Here is a 24,223-nt window from a genome sequence, read left to right as displayed (position 1 = left end):
TGATCGATGTATGAACCTGCCAATGATCTGTTTTCATTATCTTCTGTAAGGAAACTGGGACATAGGACTTTCTAATTGCCTTCCTTCATTCTTGACAAGTTTGACAGATTTATCTCCTATAAGTATGTAAATAAGTTACCACGTGTACATAGTAACTTACTCAAATAAGACAAACATCATTTTGCTTCATCTCTTAACTATATATTACAATCGTAAGGTCTTAGATTTGATCGAAGCCATTGTATTAAACTACAGTGCTCATATACACAGTCCATTTTTCGCATATATGTATAGCATTTATAGTTAAATAAGGCCTTCAACTTTAATACTTTCTTTTAAATATACTGATTTTATTTTCCCCAGCTTTATGGAAAAGAAAGCTTGTATACTAAGAAAATATAGCAAACAATTTTTTAAAACTTGTATAATAGAAAATATAACAATTTTCTAAATAACCGGCTCAAAATAAAGTCTTCAGCATGTTAGAAAAATATTATGGTAATATTTACAAAAGTGTTATTGTGAAATAGAGACAGCTGCATATGTGTTATACAGATAGATGATCTAAAAAGAAATATAATAATCACATTGTTAAGTATTAGTAGATTCACATTATATCACATTCCTGCTTAGGTGGGAAAACAAGTTTATACTATTATGGACATAGTATGTACATTTTTCTACTCAATTAACGTACAAATAAATAAAATTTTCCTTGATTCTAAAGCTATCACTTTACATGACCACGTCTGTTTAAAAAATTAGATCTCATTCTGGTTTTCTACTGCCGCTGACAGTAGGTATTTCATGGCCAGTCTCTTTTTTAGGACCTATCATGTCTTTGTATCTCTCCCCACGATGTCGTTCCAGGTACGGACCCCAGTTAGAAGCTGGTCTACAACAGCTTACAATGCGCTGAAAAGAAAAAAAAAAAAAAGGCACGTTTTAGACCGTATCAAATATCAAACCATATTTCCTTTGCAGAATATTAAGTTTCCTCGCTAAGCAAAATGACACGGGAACCGCAGAAAAGTCAAAAGCGATCATCAAAATTCTTAATATGGTGTGCTAAGAAAAAATGATACTCAAAGTTAACTAGTTGTGAATAGAATTACATTGACTACAAAACAAAAATAACCGAGCCTACAAATGATTTTAAAAGGAAGTGTATGAGCCCATTATTCCACCACTGAATTCTCTGACATTGCTGTCCTTCCCTGAGAGTGAGAGTCAGGTGAGGATTTAATCCAGTGTATGCCTGGAACCAAAGAAAGGGAACCCCGGGGTCAAACCGTTGATCTGGATGGGCTTGGGAAATTATTTAAAACCTGACTCCTGACATTTGTCCCAGTCATGGTCCTAGTGAGATGTCATAATCAACCCCATCCCCCTGGGCCTCCGTGCAAGAGGGATCACTCAGGGTCTAGATGGGGTTCGAGATCATTTACCAGGCTTTTTCAAGTCTGCACACGCTATTAGGACATGCGTTATAACCGGACAATGCTTTTAAAGTGAAGATCGTAGATCTAAAGCAAAAAGGTCATGTGCCTTGTGTCATCTTCAGGGACAACTCAGCACAAGTATAAATGGCATAACTTGTACGTGCCGAACACTCTTCATAGGGCCTGAGGATACAGCAGCAAGCAACATAGGACTCCTCCCTAAAGGAGCTTATAATCTAGTACAAGACACACAGGTATATAAATAAAAAGCAATGTTATGTACACAGTAGTCAGATGATTGTATCAGGCATAGAAGTAGCCTAAAGGCTCATAATCCCCTCTTACCACCGTATGAGTCATCTTCATGTGGATCATAAGTACTCTATTTAAAGAATAAATGATATAAATGTGCTTACTTGCAAGATAGTTCCTTCAGCTTGAATTATTTTTACGACGGCCATAATTGGAATCCAAATAATGCAGAAAATAATCATACACCAGCCTAGAGCAACTCCCCAGTCAGGGTATGGAATTTTGGCATAATTAGGCCTATGAAATTTCACCAATGACCAGATCAAAATTGCCTGTGAAAATAAAGTACGAACAAACAATGCTAAAGATTAGACTTTATTGCACTAGTGATTTCTGTTGCACTAACTGTGAGGCATTTGATCCCCTTCCTTGGAAATAATCCATCAAAAGCAATCACAATGAAGATACACTCAAGCGACTAAAATAACCCAGTAACCAGCCAGAAGATAATTCTAAATGAACCAATCTAAGTAACTTGCATTTGACTTTGAATAGATTCTTCCAAAACGAGCACCTCCGTATCTGTGCAAAAGGTGCAAATACTTGTGCCACATGTTTTTCAATGCCCAGGAAATATATCAGGCTGAAAGTAAAATAATACCTGAACATTTCTGTCCTTGACCTTTTAACTTTAATTTATAATAGTATGGTTTTATTCTGTGCCATAAGCTAGCCAGCGTATAGGAGAATGTAGAGTACCCTTTAGTGAACAGGCTTTGCTCCCTTGCTTAGCAATTGTTTCTATTATCTCCCACTGCACAGGGCAGTCCTTGCTCCACACCTGAAACACACACGCATTCACACACATTTGGTACATATTTACCAAAGCACACGTCACCTGCAGCCTCTCTGGCAGAGAAGAACAAGCTCAATGTGTGTATGGGCAAAACAGTGAAATCGGAATCTTAACAGTGAAAAGACTGAAGTTGAGGTCAAGTTAAAAAAAAAAAAAAAACCTTTAAAAAAATCTAGACATGTTGCCACATTAAATCTAACTCTTTAGAAATCTGTAAAGCAAACAAAACTAAATAAACAAAAGCCAGAGTCACCTCCTAGTTTCTCTAGATTTAGCTGTCTTTGTTTTACTAAAAGCAGTGGAGAAATAGAATGTGAGAATCTTTATCAAATAGATATTCAAGTTTCATATTAAAATTAAATAGATTAATTCCATTCATTTAAGTAATTTAAATGTATTTCCCAGTTGCCATGATTTTTTACATAACTACAAGAGAATGGATGAGGGATCCTGGAGAGTATCCATGACCTCACATGACTTTATACAAAATAGATGGTAATGTATAACCCTTAATATTAATACTTTTGCATTTGAAATTAAATCCCATTGTCAAAGCTGTGTAATCAATGAAAACTAGCTGGCTAAAAAGTATAGTGAGGTCTTCTAAATTGATAAAGGGCTTATGTGATTATGGAGACTTGTCAAATGAGGAAAACAATATTTAGTAGCACAGCCCAAATCGTTTAGCTAGAATATGGGGCGTCTGAAATATCTTGATTCAGTACATCCAGTCCCAAACTTCTCGCTGCTTGAAACTGACCTTATGAAATGTAAATAAATTAAGTAAGTAAGTAAATAAATAAATCTTAACACCCTCTAAAACAAACATAATATTTCAGATGTGAAGCAAATTCTGGATCAAATTATTGAATGCATGAAGGCAGTGAGAACCAACAGATGTCCCCTTATGAATTTTTGCCACCTCCCCATCTCTACCAAGACAGTAATCCTCCATCCTGTGAAATGTTTTTGTCAATCAGTCATTTACTGTGCTGAACTGTTCTTCAAAGGTTTCCTGTTTATATGCCGTGTCTGTCCAGTAAGATATCTTTTGCTTTCCCTCGGTTTCTTAAATAGTACCCATTGTTGAATTTAACATGAACCATTGCCTCTGTTGACAGCGGTGAGTTTCTTTTAGCAATTTCAGATCGTAAATACCTTCCCATACAGAGAAAAATTATGCATTAAAATCTGAGTGTTGCTTCTTAGCAATTTGTGTATTTAGATCGCATTCCTTGAAGACAAGAGCCTGCGTCTTAGCAGAGAGGTTAGGAACATTGTAGATGACTCGGCATATTTTTAGCGAACGAGCAAATGAACCATTTTTACTTATTCTATTGAGAATTTTTAAATATGTAAGATCTGTAAGTCTATAGGAGCCTGTTCTTTTTCTCAAATGGTAAATGTTTAAACCTATAGCCTCAAAAGCAATACTGCAAAGGCGTTTTAATTTAGGCCGCTTGCAGGTGCCAGTCATAAAGCAAAAGTTGGAAGCCATTAATTTATGACATTAGTTTGCTTTATTGTCTCCGATATGAATTATTCTTCAAGTTTATATTAGAAATAAACTTGAAGAATAATTCATATTGTTATATATATGTTATATATATAATTCATGTTATATATATATATATAACATTTATATAGATAATAATATATATATTATTGATACCAAATTCATGGCATATTAATACTTACAATCAGAAGAAGAGGTGTAATGACAAACCAGCAAGCTCTCCACCAAAGCCAGAATATCCACCTTTTTGCTCCAATCATCATTTCTATATCTTCAATGAATCTGTTCCCACCTTAAAAAAAATTAAAAAAAAAAGTGCGTTCAGCCCTTGCTCACATTTTCTTCCTTTAATCATTGTGGCCCCAAATTATCTTTCTATCTAAACATTTTCCTATACTGCAGCAATGGAGTATACGCTTTTAACTACAAGTTGCTTCATTATCAATTTTCCCAGTTATATTATACTCTACTATTACGGTAAACATAATGAAAAGGAACCAAACTAAATTACTGTAATGAAATGTGTAGGTAATTCTGTAGTTACTGTTTACCGTAAATCCAGATGATTCCTATTATTTCCAGTATAGCCGCAATCAAAATGCCCCATCCAGCACAGAAGTGGTCAATCAGATGAACCCAGTAAATTCCAGCCTACAAAAAGAATACCAAATCCCCTCTAAGTATATTTTAATTATTTTTATGACTGACGAAGTCTTTAAAGTGAATCTATTCATTTGATTTTCACAAATGCTCCTTGGTTTCACCTGTGCTAAGATGTGAAACAGGAACATTTTCAAATGTAAAGACAAATGTGGCTTTAAATATCTCAAAAGGGATATGTGACTTCATTGTAATTGGGGAAGTTGTCCATTATTGGGTCTCCTCCCCTCTTCAAAATAGACTGACCATTGAAATTGTGCTATAATGGGGAAAAAAACTGGGCTAAAACTCAGAAACCCTTGATCCAAGGCAGACTTAGACTTGTCACGGAACATCCTCTTAAACCTTTGTTTCCTCATGTAGATTATGAAGTACATTCCAACGAATGATTTGTCTGTGTAAAAATACTATAGTATACCTGAGTCACACAGACGAGACCAAGGAGAAACAGCACCAAGCAGCAACCCAAAGTTATAGGAACCCTCATTTTCTTCATCACTTTGGGAAATAAATCTTGGATCGTTGTTGTAATCGTTTCTTCAGAAGGGGAGAAAAATGGCGGGTTAATGTCAACTCACTTGCCGATAATTTTAACCCAAGAATTCCACTTCTATTAATCACATTTACAAATATATGAAGAGACTATACTCTGGGTCCTACTCCCGGCTTTTAAAAATCCATAGTGTCCTTTCTCTTTGCAGTCACCACTTGGTTCTGATAAAAAACCGAACGCGGCCCTCTTCATTTGTTGGTTCTAGTCTGTTTTTTAAGGCTTTTCGTTGGTGGTAACTACAAGGTAACAGATCTCTGGGGCTGAAGTAGTTTGCAAGAGGGTTATAGGGAAGGAAGAATTCTAGAACTTTTAAATAAGGTGAATATTTGAATAAATACCATGGAGACAGAAAGGCCTTCCAGGTTTAAGAAATAAATGGGTTCGTGAAACAATCCTGGCTAAAAATAGAAGGTTGTATGACCGAAAGGATTAAGATGCAGGTTTAAAATGTTCAAGGGCTTTGAAAGTCAACTAGAGAAAGCCAGACTTTATACTGTACAGAGTTGACTATTAAAATATTTTATGTAAGAGTGATACGATGAAGACTGTTCCAGAATTTCTAGCTGTGTACCCTAGGGAAAATCCCCATGTGTACGCAGAGCCATGTGCCAGAGTAATCACTGCAGTAGCGTGCGTGAGTTTTAAAAGTGGAAATAATCCAAATGGCCATCATTATGGGGACAGATTGTGAATTAACTAGATCTACATGAGCACGTGTCAACAAAGGTTCACAATACATGTAAAAAAAACAGCCGTCAGGGTGACACGTATGCTATGAGACTTCACGTTTATGTGACAAAATTTTATTTAGGTGTTATTTATGGATACATATGCAGCGTCTACAAATATGGACTGAGTGCCACACATAATCCGTGGTGACGGTTGCTTCTAGGAAGCTTCTGGGAAATGTGAATCGTATTCGGGACAGAAACACAGGGAGCTTCAATTTCATTTCTGAAGCAAATATAAGGTATTAAACGCCTGTTCCTTTCGGGTGTCTACGGCGTGAGTACTTCGTATTTTTCTGTATTTAAAATTAAGTTAAAAAGAATTTGCAGACTCTAAGAGTAAAAGCTGACGAGGACAACAAGGATAGGAAAAGGATATTTTCAAGCAGGGGAAACATGAGTAAAATATAAGAGGGATATGCTAACCCTGGAAGGATTACTTACCAATGGATGCAAACTGAGAGTCGAGACCCAAAGTCAAAAGCATGAAGAAAAATAATATGGACCAAAATGGCCCACCTGGGAGTTGGGCTAGAGCTTCTGGATAAGCAATGAACGCCAGATCAAAACCTAAGAAAAATGTATGACGTGGAATTTAAATTAGTTGCCAAACAGTTCACATATTTGGACATTTTCAACATAAGATACTAGAAAACTTTCATTTCAATTTGGCAACCCGATCCATGGTATACATTCTTGAGCAACTATTTCATTTCCACTTTTAAAAATATTTGACTTGGTCGTTCAGTCGACGAGATAACGCGAGCACGTGACAAGAATTACGCTAGTGAGAAAAATTTTCTAAGCGGCACATGTCTCACATAAGAAATCTTAACTATTTCAACGATTTTGTTTAGCCAAATTTCGTGTTTTTAAAGATTCGTGAAGAATAACGACGGTCTTACACTCCAGGAATCTAAAGGAAGTCGCCTTAGCCTAGAAAGTCTGAAAGAATTACGCTATCGAGAAAGATATGTTTATGGAACTACCTTTCTAGTCTTCGGCCGTCTCTCCAAATGTTCACCCGGAATCACTATTTGTAGTGGCATTTTAATTAGTATACGGACACTTGCAAGATTGTATGTAACTAAACTAGAAACTGACTCTTATTTCATATTTGATGTGTATTAATTTTAGAGGGGCTTTTAAATTTCTTCCAAGTAGGTGGTACTTCGTTTTAAGTATGTTGAGTTTCTCCAGACTCCCAGAGGACTGGCCTTGCACTCAGGAGAATTAGCTGCGAGCCTGTACTGTGTCACTGTCCGTCCCTCCTCTGGAAGTGAGGAGCTGGACATTAGATTATCCATAAAGGTCCCTTCTAGTCCTAACATTCTATTCTCCTGCATTGGCCTCTCCATCAAATGCTAGCCATAAATAAAAATTTAAGGAGGAATTCCTACTACTAAGGACCCTAGAATTCTTTTCCTGAGAATCTCAGCCAGATAATTAAGCATCCCTAGCTAATGGCTTTAAAGTTAGGAAGTTCATTAATCAGGTTCCTTTAAAGCTGGACACTCAAAGTCACTTGGGTTTCTATCTATACGAGATCTGATGTGTCTTAAAAGTTCAGACACAATACTGTCCTTGCACTCATACAGTCCTATATATATGAACACACACATGTATATATACAGACACATACACGAAGATAACGCATGTAAAGGCACGCATGATGCCTGATACTTGTAATTGTACAATAAGTAGTTCATGTTAAGGACTAAACAGAATTCAATAAAAATGTCTTCTTAAACAACTGTTCCCTAATATAGTCCTGTTTTCTGAGATCATCCGAGAAGTACCACATCATTAAAACAATCAAATTACCTAAGATGAAATGAGAAAGAAAATGCAACGCCCTAAATCCTGCTTGAGTGCTTTCAGTAAATTGCTATAAAATGTATTAGTGTTTCCTAAATGAGCTGCACTGAATTGATCAAAGTTATTAATATATAGCGTTACATACCTGATTTTACAACTTGAGAGACCTCCTTTCCCGATATATGAGCCATGTGTCCCAATATAGAAAAAATAGCAAATCCGGCGAACACGCTGGTGAGGCAATTTGTCAAACAAACTACAATAGCATCTGAGAAGCAGTTGTTATTGAACTTATTGTAAGATGATAGAGCAACTAAGCCGCCCCAAGCCACCGAAAGGGAGTAAAATATTTGAGTGGCCGCGTCTTTCCAAACCTATAAGAAAAAGCAATTTAGTATTTCAAAACATGCACTTTAAATGTTACACTTCTGTAAAATATGTTTATATATACAAATGAGTGAATATGAGTAGTCAGGAAGTAAACGCCAACTACCCACTGCCCAGCTTAAAAAGGAAAAAGTTACCAGTGTTCGAAAGCCTCCAAGCACCCTTTTCTGACATCACCCTTCAACTTCCAGTGGTAACTGCTATCCTGACTTGTTCTCCTTTATATTTTTTAACTAGATAAATGTGTCTACCCAAACAACACGGTATTTAGCGGAGTTTACAGCAAAGTTTTCTTAATGCCTTGGAGACTTGCACAACTTGCCTTTTTTCATTCAGTGTTGTATGAGATTTCTCCATTATCAATTTGAACCAAATGCAATTTCAATTTTGTGAGTCAAAACTGAAAACATATTGACAGATTCATATGGTTTAGTTAAAGGTACATGGTTTTGAACACTTGTAAACATATTTTTAATGTTTATTTTTGAGAGAGAGAGAGAAAGAGAGACAGAGTGCAAGCGGGGGAGGGGCAGAGAGAGAGGGAGACACCGAATCCGAAGCAGGCTCCAGGCTCCGAGCCGTCAGCACAGAGCCCGACACGGGGCTCGAACTCACAGAGTGTGAGATCATGACCTGAGCCGAAGTCGGACGCTTAACCGACTGAGCCACCCAGGCGCCCCTATATAACGTTTTTAAGCCTGTTTGTTCATCGGTAAAATGGAGATGGTGATGAAGATGATGATGATGATGATGATAAAATAAATCAAAAGAACAAAATATATACAATTATTATTATTGATGTCCTAGGGATGATGTGTGAGAATGTACTAAGATAGTATCTGTAAAGCAATTAGGGTGCTCAATGGTAGCTATTATTGTTATTAAGGAAAATAATCATAAATTGATACTTGGTTTCTTTTATGGAAATTAAAAACTCTAATTCCCCCCTTGAAAAGTATGTAATCTATTTCCAATAGGAATAAAAGTGGTTAGGGAGTAAAATATTACTAGGTCTTCAGAATAGAGCTTGATGTTAGATTATTATTATATTATAATTACTTTATAATGGCAGGAAGCCAGTAGAAAGCAAAATGGATGGATGGATGGATGGATGGACGGATGGATAGATGGATGGGTAGACAGGATAAGACAGATAGATGATAGATAGATACATACATAGATAGATAGATACATAGATACATAGATGGTATATAATGGTTATTTCACTTATTCTAACAAAATCATTAGAAACGAAATGCTCATTTCTTAGGCAGCTGTACATTTTAAGAGATGAACAACGTGGTTATGTTGATCTCTCAGCTGCTTTTACTTGACACATTTTGTATGCATATGTGAATTAAGGGGATCTTAGAAATGAGTGTGGCAGGTCTGGGTTCTATAAAAATGCCAGAGGATATACCATGATGTGTACCTAAGGTTGCAAATAAGAGTGAAGCAAAATTCCAAACATAGTTATAATCATACCTATCAATGTCATAGCTATCTACAAAATTACTGATTTTGGGATTCGAAAACCTTAATTCAAGATGCACCAGCTGGCTGTGTAAACTTAACTAAATGTGACTCTTTCTGGGTTTCAATTTCATCACTATAAAATGAAGGAGTTAGCAAAATCATCACTGAAGACCAGAAGAGTCTTCTAGCTATGGACGTGTATGGTTCTCTGCTCTCCTAAAGACTGCAACAGAGTTCAGATGGCCAAAGAAAAGGAAAAAATATGCATATTTGTGATCCCAGGCTCAGAATACAGATTATGAGAAATAAAAAAAAAAATCTAAGAAATAATTCTCGTTACCAGCAAACCCAAAGAAAGAGTGAAGGTACTGTTTGTATGGGGGGGCGAGGAAGAAGGGGGGTTCAACTGTATGTTTCACAAGGAGCTTTAGGTTTAGGTCTGATATTTTAAAGGTAATAGAGACAATGAAACACAGACCAATATGAAATAATCACATACATTTTTCAGGCTTGTAAACGTCTCTTAAAGAATATCAAAGGGGCTTTTCATCGGTGCTCAAAGTTATGAAGCTTAAGGAAAATGGAGGGTCCACTTCTTAGGGAAAATGTTGCCATCTATAATAGCACAATGTAACCTAACAGCAGTGATTAAAATCATTGCCAATGTTTAGATAGCAGTTTACCATTTTGAAAGCGCATTAATTAATATTTTATCTTGTCTAACAACCTAACAGAGAGAAAATGATGAGTACCAACTTCCATTTTATTTGTTTCTTATTCATCATCAAAAATGGCCCTTGAGTTGGGAAGATATTAACAAACAAGGTTAAAAGACGTGAGACTCAAGATAAATGAAGAGATAAACAAATGGCCTGCGGACACATCAAGCTACATCTCCAAGACTAAAACAATAAAAGTTCATAATTCTAAAAGCACGTAAGGCCGTTGTGGTTAATTATTGAGGGAAAATTATTTGGGCACAGGAAACCAAAGGCCAGAGACTGACATCTCAATTTTCAAAAAAGGCAAAGGATACATAGATTTCCATGACTAAAAACTGATAAATTTGACTGGATTACCAGAAAGATTCTACAACAAATAATTAAATATCCAGATTGGAAGTATTTAGAAAATAGCAAACTGCTGGTACACACAGCCACTCTCTGGCAATGGACGAGAGCTAAAAGAGGGTTTACCCAATTCACATTCATGGCACATGTTTAGGTTTATAACAGCCTTGTTTATGGAATGCTTCGTTCACTTCAAATTTGTGTTGTAACAGCATAATCCATTAGGTACACTTCGATTTTAATTTGGGGATATTAACTTGGAAGACAATTAAAATGCACATTAGACCATTAAACTCGCGGCTGTAATCTTGAAATCTAGTGTATCCAAGAAGTCTCACGGTCCTACTCGGCAACTTGTAGGTAGGCATCTCGCGTGAAATGTTCCCTTTCAGATCAATAGGCCCCAGACCCTTCTGGTCGTACAGAATCAGCTATATGCATAAAATGGCTTTTAAAATCTTACCTCTCAAAATGATGATCTCACTTCCAATAACAAAGCACTTCCTTATGGACGGAAACACTAATAATCTTAACTGCGTACTCTTTTGCCAACCACTCCATTACGACACTCCTATTCAGTGTTTGCTTTTAAGGTTTACCTCCTCGGATAATTTGAAATCCAAGTGAAGTCTTACCTCAGCTTCCCGAAGTTTGGTAAAGTTTGACTGTGCTCCAATATAGTATGAAATGCCTTTCGACGCGCCCTCCAGAGTCGCACCTCGAATTAACAGGATGAGTAGGACGACATAGGGGAAAATGGCTGTAAAATATACCACCTACCAAGAAAAACAACCAGAGGTTAAGAAGTTAGATTTTTCAGCCGTGGTATTGAATTGTATGCAAACAAAGTTATTAGCCAGTCGAGATCAGCAAAATACAGTATCAAAGACTTCGTAAGTTACTAATGAATCTGGCGATAGCCATACCAAAGTTGCCATTGTTTTGTCTTTCTGTTCTCCCCGCTCTCAAATGATCCATTTTCAAAACACTCCGATGTATGAAGCAATATTTCCTGGGTTCACGTTGTGAATACACGAGACCTCAGCAGTAGCAACTTGGAATCTAGGTGGACTGCTTTCCTAAATATGTCTTTTTAAATGTCTGAGGAGACAGAGTATTGCTTCTTGGTAAATTACTACATTGAGATGGGAAGGGAAATGGTCTTAAACCCTGCGATGGGAGAAGGAGAAGGGTTCCGTTCTCCCTTGGGGGTTCCACTCCCCAAGGAGAAGGAACATAATCTCCCACGAGATGGCCAAATCTCATGAAGGCTGATTAGAGCGAACACTGAACCCTTGGTATTATTATCCTTAAAGCCGCCATCAAGAGATTTGATAGCACAGATACAAGTGCGCTGCTCGTAGCCTAGATAACACATGGTTCCAGATGAGCAGATTGCCTCTGAGGCTGGCTTTTCGTCAATGTGGATGATTTCTTTGATCCATAGATGTCCTATGTTTGACAATAGGCCCGGGGAGACGATTTAAAGCCAGCCCGAGACCAATAAAAATGAACTGCCTAGGCAAATGGCCTTTCAGGGATTATTTCAATACTAACGTCAAAAAGGAGCCACAGGTTTCAGACTCTCTGAGGGGCACAGTATTTGCGTGATCTAGTGGCATCTCATTATAAGTTTACGTTAACTGAACGTGCTAGACATTCTAGACATAGTCTAGATAGTCTAGATATTCCGGACTCGAGAGAGTCCACAGTTATGCCTGTCGTCCATCTTTAGGAGGTTTCGGCCTAGCAGTTACAAACACATAAATATTCACTTCTCTGGGTGCTGCACAACTGTTCATGGAGAAAATTTCACGTTGTTCCCTGAAGTTGCCAAGATGCTCTCTGAAAGTTTAAAACATAAAACCATACAGAGGGACAACACTAATGGTTTTTTCAGAAGAGGACAAAAAGAGGGTTCTGAGTCATTCTGGGGAAGCTGTAGAATTTCCTGATGCTAATCCTATCTAACAAGGATCTAGACTTTTCCAAACCCAACACTGCAATACATAATTCCATTCAAGATGCTTATTTATATAATAGGACAGACAATTTAAAAATATATGCCCAAGCCTCAGAATGCTGTCTTGACTAGCAGGGTCCAACTTCTGGGTACAGCTGACCCTTGAACAACACAGGTTTGAACTGCACGGGTCCACTTATATGAGGATTGTTTTCGATAAATCCAGTACCGTGAATGTATTTTCTCTTGCAATTTTCTTAAGAACATTTTCTTTTCTCTAGCTTACTTTATTGTAAGAATACAGTATATAATATATGTAACAGGGCGCCCGGGTGGCTCAGTCGGTGAAGGGTCCAACTTCAGCTCAGGTCATGATCTCACCGTTGGTGAGTTCGAGCCCCGCGTCGGGCTCTGTGCTGACAGCTCAGAGCCTGGAGCCTGTTTCAGATTCTGTGTCTCCCTCTCTCTGCCCCTCCCCCGCTCACGCTCTGTCTCTCTCTCTCTCTCAAAAATAAATGAACATTAAAAATATACACATAACGTACAAAAGTAGGTGTTAATTGGCTACGCTATCAGTAAGGCTTCTGGTCAACAATAGTAGGATTTTCAACTGCACGGGGGGGGGGTGTTGGTGCCCCCCACCCCAGACTTGTTCAAGGGTCAGCTGTCATTGTCAGACTCTAGTACTAGTTTTTGCTTGTTTTATTTATACCGATAGCGGGGATCTTATGTATTTTCTTATAGCCAGGCCGCCTCCTTAGAAAGCTTTTCACGCATTTGAATTGTTCCCGTTATAGAAAAAACATGCATTTGATTATGCTTGCCACTGAACTTCAACGAAGTTGGAAAAGAGCTACATCACTATCTAATGTGTTTTCCGAATTACCTTGCCAGAAGACTTGATTCCTTTAAATAGCGCTGCTCCGACTATGAGCCAAGCCAGAAGAAGACAAAGTGCTAAGTACCACACAATTACCCCAGTCTCGTCCATTCCACTTGACCGCTGGAGCGCCACTTTGCTGAAAGCACACAAGTCCTTCTTATGAACACAGAATCGCTGGTCCTACTACATCGAATTCTGCAACATCCGTCACCCAGGAGGATGTTCCATGAGTACTCTATCTCAATACATCAACGTCATGGGACGTTTTTATCGATACCATTGTAAAGAGGGGCAAACGTAGTGCAATGAAAAGCTAGGCTGTGCATGTGAGCGTTAACTGTGGCCAGTGCAGAGTTCCAAACCCTCGAATAAAACATCTACTAGTTCCTGTAGCTATGGTTTCCCCCCTCGTATTTCAAAGCTCCTTTATGTAAAAAAAAAAAAAAAATAATAATAATAATAACCTTACATCAGGTTATTTCTTTCACTCGTCACCGTATTTTTTCTCCAAGTAAAATGATGAAGAAAACCCCGAAAATTATATTCAATTATTCATCGCGCTTTTAGTTAGCATCAAACCTAGACCGGTCCCCATTTGTATGCCTTTTTCAAAGGCTTTCTGTAACATTCAATGATTTCTGTTAGAGACGTGCGTGGATCTAGGATTTTAATTCTTTGCTTTATGTTTGGGAACATTTTAAGATCCAAATTTTAAAAGGGCCACAGAGCATTAACACATCGGTGAGGAAGAACTCATTACAGCGTTATTCAAGGAAGTTTGGTAAGGGTCAAAGGTAGGTAGAAGTAAGGAGAGTAAGAAGAGATCATTTAAAATTAATACAAGTAAATATATATATATATATTTCTCTATAATATATACATAACATATATATAATAATATATATAATCTCACATATCTATTTTTACCATGTAATGACAATTATAAGTAAAATAGACAATGAAGAATTTCAGCCTTAAATAAATAGCAATTTTACTCCAAATATTACTCATCACCCAGCTGTTTATTATTAGAATTTGCTCATTGTAGTCCAAAATGTGAGTATTTTTTTCTTCAAAGCAATGCCCTAACTTAGACCTAAAAAGCAATGAATAAACCATTGCTGACAGTATTCTGCTCATTTAATAAGGAATTTTTAAATGACCATTTATTGACTATGAGCTGATTTTGCAGGTTACTACTTCTCACACAGGCTGGGTAAGCATTTGAGTCAAATGCAGCATAATTTGTTCTGATTCCCCTTTTTGTCCTACTAACATGAGGTAAGGAAAGAGCTGATCACTATTTTACTGTTATTTACAAAAAATTTTACGTCACCTCTGTTTAAGAAGCAGATCTTCTGGGGCACCTGGGTGACCCAGTCGGTTAAGCGTCTGGCCTTTGGTTTTGGCTCAGGTCACCGTCTCACGGTTTGCAAGTTCAAGCCCCGCGTCGGTCTCTAAGCTGGCGGCACGGAGCCTGCTTGGGATTCTCTCTCCCTCTCTCTCCGCCCCTCCCCTGCTCATGCTCACTCTCTCTCTCTCTCAAAATAAATCAACACTGAAAAAAAAAAAAAGTAGATCGTCTAACATACTTACTCCCAATATTGTTCACTGGGAAGCTGTCCTGGCTGATAAGCCTCACTTCCATTGATGCAGGTCAAATTGTGGGTGCTTAACCAGCTTTTATTTACTCGGATGATGTCCCCCATCGTACTCACATTACAATGAGTAACTAAAAATTATAAAGAAGAGCACACACAGACACACGTACTTAGTTTTAGAAAAGTATTTTCCTGGAAAAAAAAAGTATGAATGGTAAAGTAAACTGTTTAGATTGTTACTTGGTGAGGGCAGAGGAGAAATCTTACAAATGGAATAAACCCTGAGTGCTCGGCATCTTAAGTCTTCTCTAATACTAAGCTTGGGGTGAGTATGAAAATGTCTGCCCCTTTACTAGGATTGTGTTTATAGTAATAACTGCCATAAAGTAACAATCATTTCAGATGGGATTTAGTGCTCTAAGGAATTTTTAGGATGTAGACTTATTGAACCTATATAGATAAGTGATACCTTTAAATGGCTAAGAAGCATGAAAGCTTTATCACTTTATTCTTTGATAGACATAGGCAATCCCAGTAGTAATAGCCTACAGTCTCAATATCACGTGATCCCAAAGACCAGCAACACACGATGGAGACGACGGACATTCTCCAGCTGCTGAAACACAATACAAATCTTGGTTTGCGAGCAGCACTCGTTCCGGAAACATGCTTGTAATCCCAAGCACTCGTATACCAGAGCGAATTTCGAGAACCGTTGGCTCAGCTGTGATCACGTGACACTCGGTGCCACGTACAACTCGTATGGCAAGACGCCGCTCGTTTATCAAGTTAAAACTTATCGGAAATGTTTGCTCGTCTTGTGGAACGCCCGCAGGACAAGTTACTCGCAATCCAAGGCTTCACTATAGTGCTATCATGGGTAGAGCTTTTCTCTCCCACTTTCCCATTTTCTTCCTTCTCTCCTGCCCACTCCAAATGATGGCTTAGTTTTTACTGGCTGCCCTCAGAAATGAACGGATTGCACCAATCAATTTTCAAGTTATCCAGGCTTTATTCTGCTTTCATCAATAACCCATGGCTCACTTTGAATTGCACCTAAATTGGTTAGAAAATAATGTAACCCTTTAAGCTTATTAGAAAATATAGAAGAACAACGCTCAGTTCACAAATTTTTTAAAAAATAAATGTAGCTTACCTATAGGCGACCTGCTACAGTTATCATCTGCCCAAACCGAACAATTTTTCCATGGTAGCTCACTTTGAAAAGAAGCAAACATGTAGAAAAGACTATAGGCAATGATGACATTGTAATAGATTGTCACAAAAATGGATATCAGGACCATCGTAATTCCCACACCTGGAAAAGAGAACAATTAAAATTTTTTAAAAAAGTGAAATTTCTTTTGCTAATTCGTTAAGAAAACTGCATCTCAATGTCCCCAAATCTATTTTATTTATTTTATTTTATTTTATATATTTTTTTAACGTTTATTCATTTTTGAGAGACAGAGAGAGACAGAGCATGGCGGGGACGGGGCAGAGAGGGGGAGACACAGAATCTGAAACAGGCTCCAGCCTCTGAGCTGTCAGCACAGAGCCCGATGCAGGACTCGAACTCACAGACCTCGAGATCATGACCTGAGCTGAAGTCAGACACTCAACCGACTGAGCCACCCAGGCGCCCCTCCCCAAATCTATTTTAAAATGAGAAGGCTGGTTCAGACATTTTCTTTGCCTTTCCTTGTTTTGAGCAGGAGGGGGGAGGCAGTCTACTGTCTAAATAGCTTTCTTCTCAAATTTAAAATTATGTTGGTGATTGGCTTTCTCAGACCGGTTTTTCAGTTAATTAGAAAATGGTACTAAGATCAAGGGCAGAACCTCTATTCATCCATCAAGTTCACATGAGCAATCACCCATGGCCATGACTCTCTTATTCAGTCAGAAAATTCTTGTCACGGTGGGTCCTATCCTTAAAAACAAACAGAGGCACCTGGGCGGCTGGGTTAAGCATCTGACTGTTGATTTCAGCTCAGGTCATGATCTCACGGTTCGTGGGTTCAAGCCCCACATCGGGCTCTGGGCTGACAGCGAGGAGCCTGCTTGGGATTCTGTCTCCCTGTCTCTCCACCCCTCCCCTGCTCATTCTCTTTCTCTCAAAAATAAATAATTAAATAAACATTCAAAACCAACCAACAAACACTATTTTAACAAGTGGAAGACAAAGCCTCCGAACCAATGCACAGGATTTCTCCAAGTACATGTAAAGAACATTCAACAACTCCGTACCCATCTGAATTTAAACTTCCGAAGTTTCTTGAACTCTCCGGTGTCAAACTGCCGTGTAACATTGAATAGAACTCGAACGCTCAAGACTAGCTTCTGCGGTGGCTTCCTCAATATTCCAGCACAACTGTTCTATGCACCTCACTATCAATTTATTTTTGACGCTGCATTGAGGCTTTTGCAAATAGTTTGCAGCAATTGAAACTAATCTTCAGGCAGGAGGGCTGTTTGATGCTAAATGACAATCAAGGCACTTTGAAAAACTTCCCGGGAAGTTAATACGCAACACGACTACAATTGTGTGCCAGAGGAATTTAAAAGGTGAAAATAGGAGAATAATGACACCCTTAAACACCCTCTAGTATCCTCCCCCCCCCCCCCCCCCGCCCGGTCCCTTCCATACCGTCAGCCCGAGAGAAACAGAACTCCAAATTAACATTTGGTCTGTAAATTCTATGCTGGCAAACGTTCAGAGGGAAAAAAACGGATGCCTCTTTTGCCTTTCCCATGTCCAAATTGGAAACATTTTAACGCCACATAGTGGGGACAGCTCTATACGCCAAATAGGCCAATAAGCACCATAGGGAAAACGTTGTGATACCAACCTTGAAACAATGGAAGAATCCTCCAAACTGAAACTGGACCTAAGCTAGCAAATTGTCCCAGTGAACACTCCAGAAAGAACAAGGGTAAACCAGCCAGCGCGAGCATGATCGCATAAGGTATCAAGAAGGCACCTGAAACATGCAAAATAGAACCAAAGCGCCATTATGTCACGAAAACCTCGATGACCGTTTGACAACCAACATAACACTCTGAAAGCATTCTGATACAGTGGGTCCTGTATCGGTCCTGACGGGGTTTAGTCCCCAGATTTACTACTCTCTGTGAGAGAGTAGTTGATGCTCTAAACCTTGACCTCCTCATCTGCGAAATGGGAGTCTAGTGTTACCTAAAGACGCTGCTGGGGTCATTAAAAACAATAGCCTAAAGGGGCGCCTGGGTGGCTCAGGGGGTTGAGCATCCGCACCGCTTGATTTCTGCTCAGGTCATGATGTCACTGCTGGGGATCGAGCCCCTCTGCCCCTCCCCCCCCTCCCCCAGCTTGCTCTCTCTCTCTTTCTCCCTGTCTCTAAAAATAAAAATAAATAAAAATAAAAAACTATAGCCTATAAAAAGCGATCCAGAGGAGGTGAATGATCACAGGCTTTGGAGCCAGATACACCTTGGTTTATACCCTGATTCCACCATGTGCTAGTTATGAGACCTGGGGCAATTTACCTAACCTCCGGACCTTGGGTTCCTCATATATGGGGAGGACAAGAATAACTCATCAGTATGTGGCAAGGGTTCGATTACAGAGCCTATGTGAAAACACTTGGCAAGATGGCACACACATCGTAGATGTTCAAAGTTAGTTTCCCTCCTTTGTCCTTTCTAAATAAGTAGTCTATTTTTTTTTTTTAAGACTTCGGGTGCAAATGCTAAATGTGTTTTAGAGCAGAAGTGTTTGCAACTAAGGATATTATTCCCCAGAGAGTCGTAAGAGTCTTTCCTCAATAAGAAATGTCCTGTTTTTGGTAAAAGATTCTGAAGGTTTGAGGTCTACTCATAGTTAACTTTTCTATTTTATTCTTATTTCTTTTAATGTTCATTCATTTTCGAGGGAGGGAGAGAGAGAGAGAAAATGAGCAGGGGAGGGCCAGAGAGAGGGGGACAGAGGATCAGAAGCAGGCTCAGAACTGTCAGCACGGAGCCCGACGTGGGGCTCGAACAGACAAACTGTGGGATCATGAACTGAGCCAAAGTTGGATGCTCAACCGACTGAGCCACCCAGACGCCCCAACTTTTTTTATTTTATACAGACTAAATCTCCTACCGTTAGAGTATCCAGATCCTTTTTGGCACTGTAAGTTAAAACTTTTATTATTTTAGGGGCGCCTGGGTGGCTCAGTCAGTTGAGCGTCCGACTTCGGCTCAGGTCATGATCTCACGCTCCGTGAGCTCGAGCCCCGCGTCGGGCTCTGTGCGAACAGCTCAGAGCCTGGAGCCTGCTTCGGATTCTGTGTCTCCCTCTCTCTCTGACCCTCCCCCGTCCATGCTCTGTCTCTCTGTCTCAAAAATAAATAAACATTAAAAAAAATTTTTTTAAATAAATAAAATAAAACTTTTATTATTTTACTTTTATTCTGCCCACACCTGGGGCATAATATTGCTCATTTGAACATTTGCCAGATTGTAGGCTGAAGCAGGGACAAAGTATTAAATTTATTGATCAAGCACTCTAGAAGTCTTAACAAAGTTTAGTAAGAAAACATGGGGATCAGTGAATAAAAAAATGGGTTTTTGAATTATGTACGTTTCATGCACCCATGTTACACTGTTTTCCTCATGTATCTTTCATATTACGATATTGTAACATCATACCTGGGGATTACATTTTCCCAACCCTCAAAATTTATTCTATTAAAAATAATGAGACAATAAAATACTTGTTATGTACAAGTCACTAGTCACTAGAACATAGAGACAAATATGTTTTTATAGATGTTGCAATGCACGTGGCATCATTACTATGACTAATAGAAGTTTAAGTCCCACCAATGATAAATATAAAGAGAAGGAATACAAAATATCCCTGTCCAAATACAATAATAAGGTAAATTTTACTAGCCCATTATATTTTTTTCAAAAAAAAAAGGATTATTTTCCTCAGTGGTATATATAGCTTTTTACTTATTATATTATTTTTTTTATTAATAACAACCACAACTGGTAGATTATGAATAAAATACAGTGGCCACAAATTGTTAACGCTGCTGACCTAGACCCTAAGGTCGTATGATACCTCTTTTTCATAAACTGGTAAGAAGAATCTACAGATGACAATGAGTCGAGATTTTAGCAATGGTTTTCCAAACCTGACCATATGTAAAACTCTGATCATTAATCCCTGACAAATCTGAATTTCCTGTTCCTCTCCTACCCTTGGACAGAAGAGCAAAAAAGCAGTCGAAAGAGCCTAGATCCCCGTTACCCAAACGATACGATCTCTAAAAACTGAGAGCTGATGTGATATATTAATATTTGGAGGAAATGAGGGCGAAGAAGATAGCATATACACTAATAGCATTTGGGGGCCTACGTTTAAAACTCTCTATTTGACCTTGTTTAACATAGTTCCTGGAAATGCATGGCAACTACTGGGCCTATGTATGATGTCAAGTCACGGGGAATTTCTGAACCTGAACACCAGAGGCTAGACAGGAGTCTGTACGCTCTTCACTACGTGTGACCAGAGGACTTAGACGCCAAAATGATTGTATTCCTAACTCATTTTCAAGTTCAAACTTAGACCAAGCCCGTGACTCAACAACGTAGGCTCCGGAGAGGGGAGTTTATGCCACCAACACTTGAAGTGTTTGATAAACAGACCTTGCTTCTTGAGGCTCCAAAGGCCCATATGAATGTTCTAATGCAACCAATTAACAAGGAATATGAGATTGAAACATCACCACACAAAATCCTATTATACCAAGAAAAATAATTATAGTGGCACAGTTTCACTGGTTCCCAATTATGAAATCTAAGGGCATGGAACCTCTACACTTCTAATAGAACCTGTAATTACAAGTAAATAAAATATGGTGTAAGTGAAAAGTTGTTTCGACATTACTAGAGAATTGTGCAATTCATTTTGTTTCCCTCTGTGTGTCACCTCAGAGTTATTTTATTCTTTCGGTTCTAATTGAGTCTTCCCTAATGATCTATAGGTATAAACAGTATCATTTGGCAGAAATTGAACATCTGGTCTTGAACTAAATTCTCATTGCATTTTGGAAGGATCTTTTACATGGCCCATCCAGTCTGGAATACATGTAACTGAATATTGCAACTTAAAATACTAAACCTTTATTTTTTATTTATTTATTTTTTAAAAAATTTTTTTTAACGTTTTATTTTATTTTTGAGACAGAGAGAGAGACAGAGCATGAACGGGGGAGGGTCAGAGAGAGGGAGACACAGAATCTGAAACAGGCTCCAGGCTCCGAGCTGTCAGCACAGAGCCCGACGCGGGGCTCGAACTCACAAGCTGTGAGATCATGACCTGAGCCGAAGTCGGCCACTTAACCGACTGAGCCACCCAGACGCCCCTAAACCTTTATTTTTTAACCAACTCCTTCCACACTCGTGTTTCCAGAACGGAATGCCTCACGCTATTCCAGCAAACAGTGTATTTGAACTTTGCTTTAGAATGAGAATTCCCCGCCTTTCGTCTAGATTCAGCCTTACATTAAGCCAAACACATTTAAATCAGAAACTCAGAAGTTGCCACCTGCCCAACTTGAGCTAGCAACTCGTAGTCTGATGATGAATGAAGTATGCTTATTCCCCATCTTCCCACTAACTCAAACTATCACCTGCCTTTCCTCAGTTCTCAAAATAGCCTCAGAGGCCACACAGCACCCCATTTAAACTAGAAGGGAAAGAAGTTGGGGGGTGGGGGTGAGAAATACCTCCGCCATTGTTGTAGGTCAAATAGGGGAATCTCCACACATTTCCCAGGCCCACTGCATATCCAACCATAGATAGAAGATAATCCGATTTTTTGGACCAGTTACCACGGTCCTGATTCTCGTCATTTTCACCAACATGGAAATTCTCAGATGAAGCTGTCACTTTCTGGTAGAAGAGACGATATCAAGAGTTTGTCTTTATGCTATTAAAAGTCCACAGAAGCATAATTACACACACACACACACACACACACACACACTCAAAGACAGACAGACAGACAGGATGAACCCAGAAAGCCATAGCCGAGGGAAACACTTTTCAAAGGTTGAGGACATTTCTGCTAATGGCTGTTTTTACTTTACAACATTTACCTCTTAAAATGAAAAAAAAAAAAAACCTCTTTAGGTGGAGATGTTTACTCCTTTTGGGGGTAAGATCATCCAAATGTTGATGGAAAGGTTACACGGGGTACCCAGCATGAAGGGCAAAAGAAGGTGGACGAATCAATAAGGTTTCAAATACAAAAGCCTTAAAGATGAATTAGGTAAAATGAACACCCTGGAGATTGTATGGGATCTTTGAGAAGAAGGATCCAATTTAGCTTCCACTAAAACAGACAAACGAAAAGAATTTACAGACTCTCTTTCCCATGAGCTGATAGTTTGGGATGTTTGGAGTTAAGGGAAGTTTAACTTCTCTCCTTGCCTTGGAGAGTAAAATCAGTGCTTTTCTGAAAGCCACAGTATAATATTCCTAGACAAATTCTCCCAACCTGTTAGCTGCTCTAGGGTATAGAAGTTTCCTCAGGTCAGATAAGGACAGTGCATTTCCTCATTTCCCTCCAGCATATGGACAGAGTCCGGAGAGGGACAGAAAACAGGATTCTGTGGGCGTGCCCAAAGCACAGGTTGAGGTGATCTTAAGTCTTCTGGCGACCCCAGTAAGACCTGTTCTATTTTTCCCGTACTCTATGGGGACATCTCAGGCACACTTGAAGGCAGTTGAAGAGAAACGTGGAGAATAAGGAACAGCCACAGACGGCAAATACAGGGACTGCTTCCCCTGAAGTTTTTCCTTCCCCGGCCCCCCACACCTCCCGCCGCTTCCAGACTCCTACCTCCTTCCCTCTGCACTTGAAGAAGCTCGGGCACTTCAACTTGTCCATGGTTGACTCACTCCCTCTGCTCGCTCCACCTCGTCTCGCAGTGCGGCTGAGCTTGACTGCTGACAGGTGCACACTCCCCCGTTGCTACCTGCCTGAGCGAGCCACCTTGCCCAGGGGTGGGACCATTTATGGAGGGAGCTCTCCCCTCCCCTTTCAGGGCGCCCTGTCGTGTCAATTACCGGAAGGGACCAAAGTGAGGCTCTGGTTTTTCCCCAGGTAAGCTGGCGTGTAGCAATCCCCTGCCCTGGCCCGGGGAAAGGGCTGGGCTGTGAGCGAGCGGCGGAGCAGGGAGCAGCCTGAGCCCAAGTGACTGACAGCCTTTGACTCAGAGCCCAGCAGGTGCCTTCGCAATCTCACCTCCTTTCCCGGGTTCCCTGCTTCCTCCTAGCCTCCTCTCTTAGTCTGGTCTCTGTCCCGATGCCACATGCTGATCTCCACTGGCGTGCGGGGGTGGGGGTAGAGAAGGGGAAGAAGGACACCGTCTGGGGGCCCATTCTGTTCCCCAAGATTCTTCTGAACAGACCATATCGTCCTGGGCCCTGGGATTTCTCAAAGTTTTCCCCTCACTAGAAAGCACTTGATCTCCTGGGGCAAACGCTGCTCCCGGAGGCAAAGGCTCCTGAATCGGGCACCTTGAAAAGCAGCCACCTGAGATAAGATTACTCAGCTGGCTCTGCCTGAAAGGAGCAACCTGGAGCCGAAGTCTCGGGGACCTTTCTCAGCCTTCGGGACAGCGTTGCCCTTTACAGGGATGGCTTTGTGTAGTATTTCAAAGAGGCCAAACAAAAACAAATTATCAAGCGGGTTTCTGGGAAATTCTAGCCCCAACAAAGGACTCCACTCTGCAAGAGTAGGGCCTTAGAGAGTAAACTATGAGAAAGCATCCCAGCTTGGCCAGGGAGGAAAAGAATTATCATAGTGCTGTCTACCAGCGTGGCACCTCGTCATCAAAACGCGTAGAGTATTTAATCGGACTCGGGTTACAAGATGGTGGCAGTTGCATGGAACAGTGTGAATCGGTGCCCTCAGAGGAACCAGCAGAGGGTCAGATTCTGTACGGTGTGTGCGGCTCCTTTGTTCCTTGTCCTCCG

General features: G+C 39.7%; 1 protein-coding gene across 1 annotated transcript; it reads right to left on the bottom strand.

Moving 5' to 3' along the window:
• Positions 1–305: 305 nt before the first annotated feature.
• On the bottom strand, positions 306–23,239 carry SLC6A14 (solute carrier family 6 member 14). Its single transcript, XM_049644219.1, has 14 exons — positions 23,085–23,239; positions 21,967–22,132; positions 18,055–18,186; positions 16,362–16,523; positions 15,201–15,336; positions 13,608–13,740; positions 11,394–11,534; positions 7,971–8,199; positions 6,452–6,577; positions 5,145–5,263; positions 4,618–4,717; positions 4,249–4,358; positions 1,859–2,026; positions 306–915 (listed from the first exon to the last, which is right to left on the bottom strand). Exons 1-14 carry the CDS (start codon positions 23,130–23,132, stop codon positions 769–771), a joined length of 1,917 nt encoding a protein of 638 aa, XP_049500176.1. The 5' UTR covers positions 23,133–23,239; the 3' UTR covers positions 306–768.
• Between the last annotated feature and the right edge of the window lie 984 nt (positions 23,240–24,223).

The sequence above is a fragment of the Panthera uncia genome, chromosome X (assembly GCF_023721935.1).
Source record: "Panthera uncia isolate 11264 chromosome X, Puncia_PCG_1.0, whole genome shotgun sequence".
Lineage (NCBI taxonomy): Eukaryota > Metazoa > Chordata > Mammalia > Carnivora > Felidae > Panthera > Panthera uncia.
This window is presented reverse-complemented; position numbering and strand designations above follow the sequence as displayed.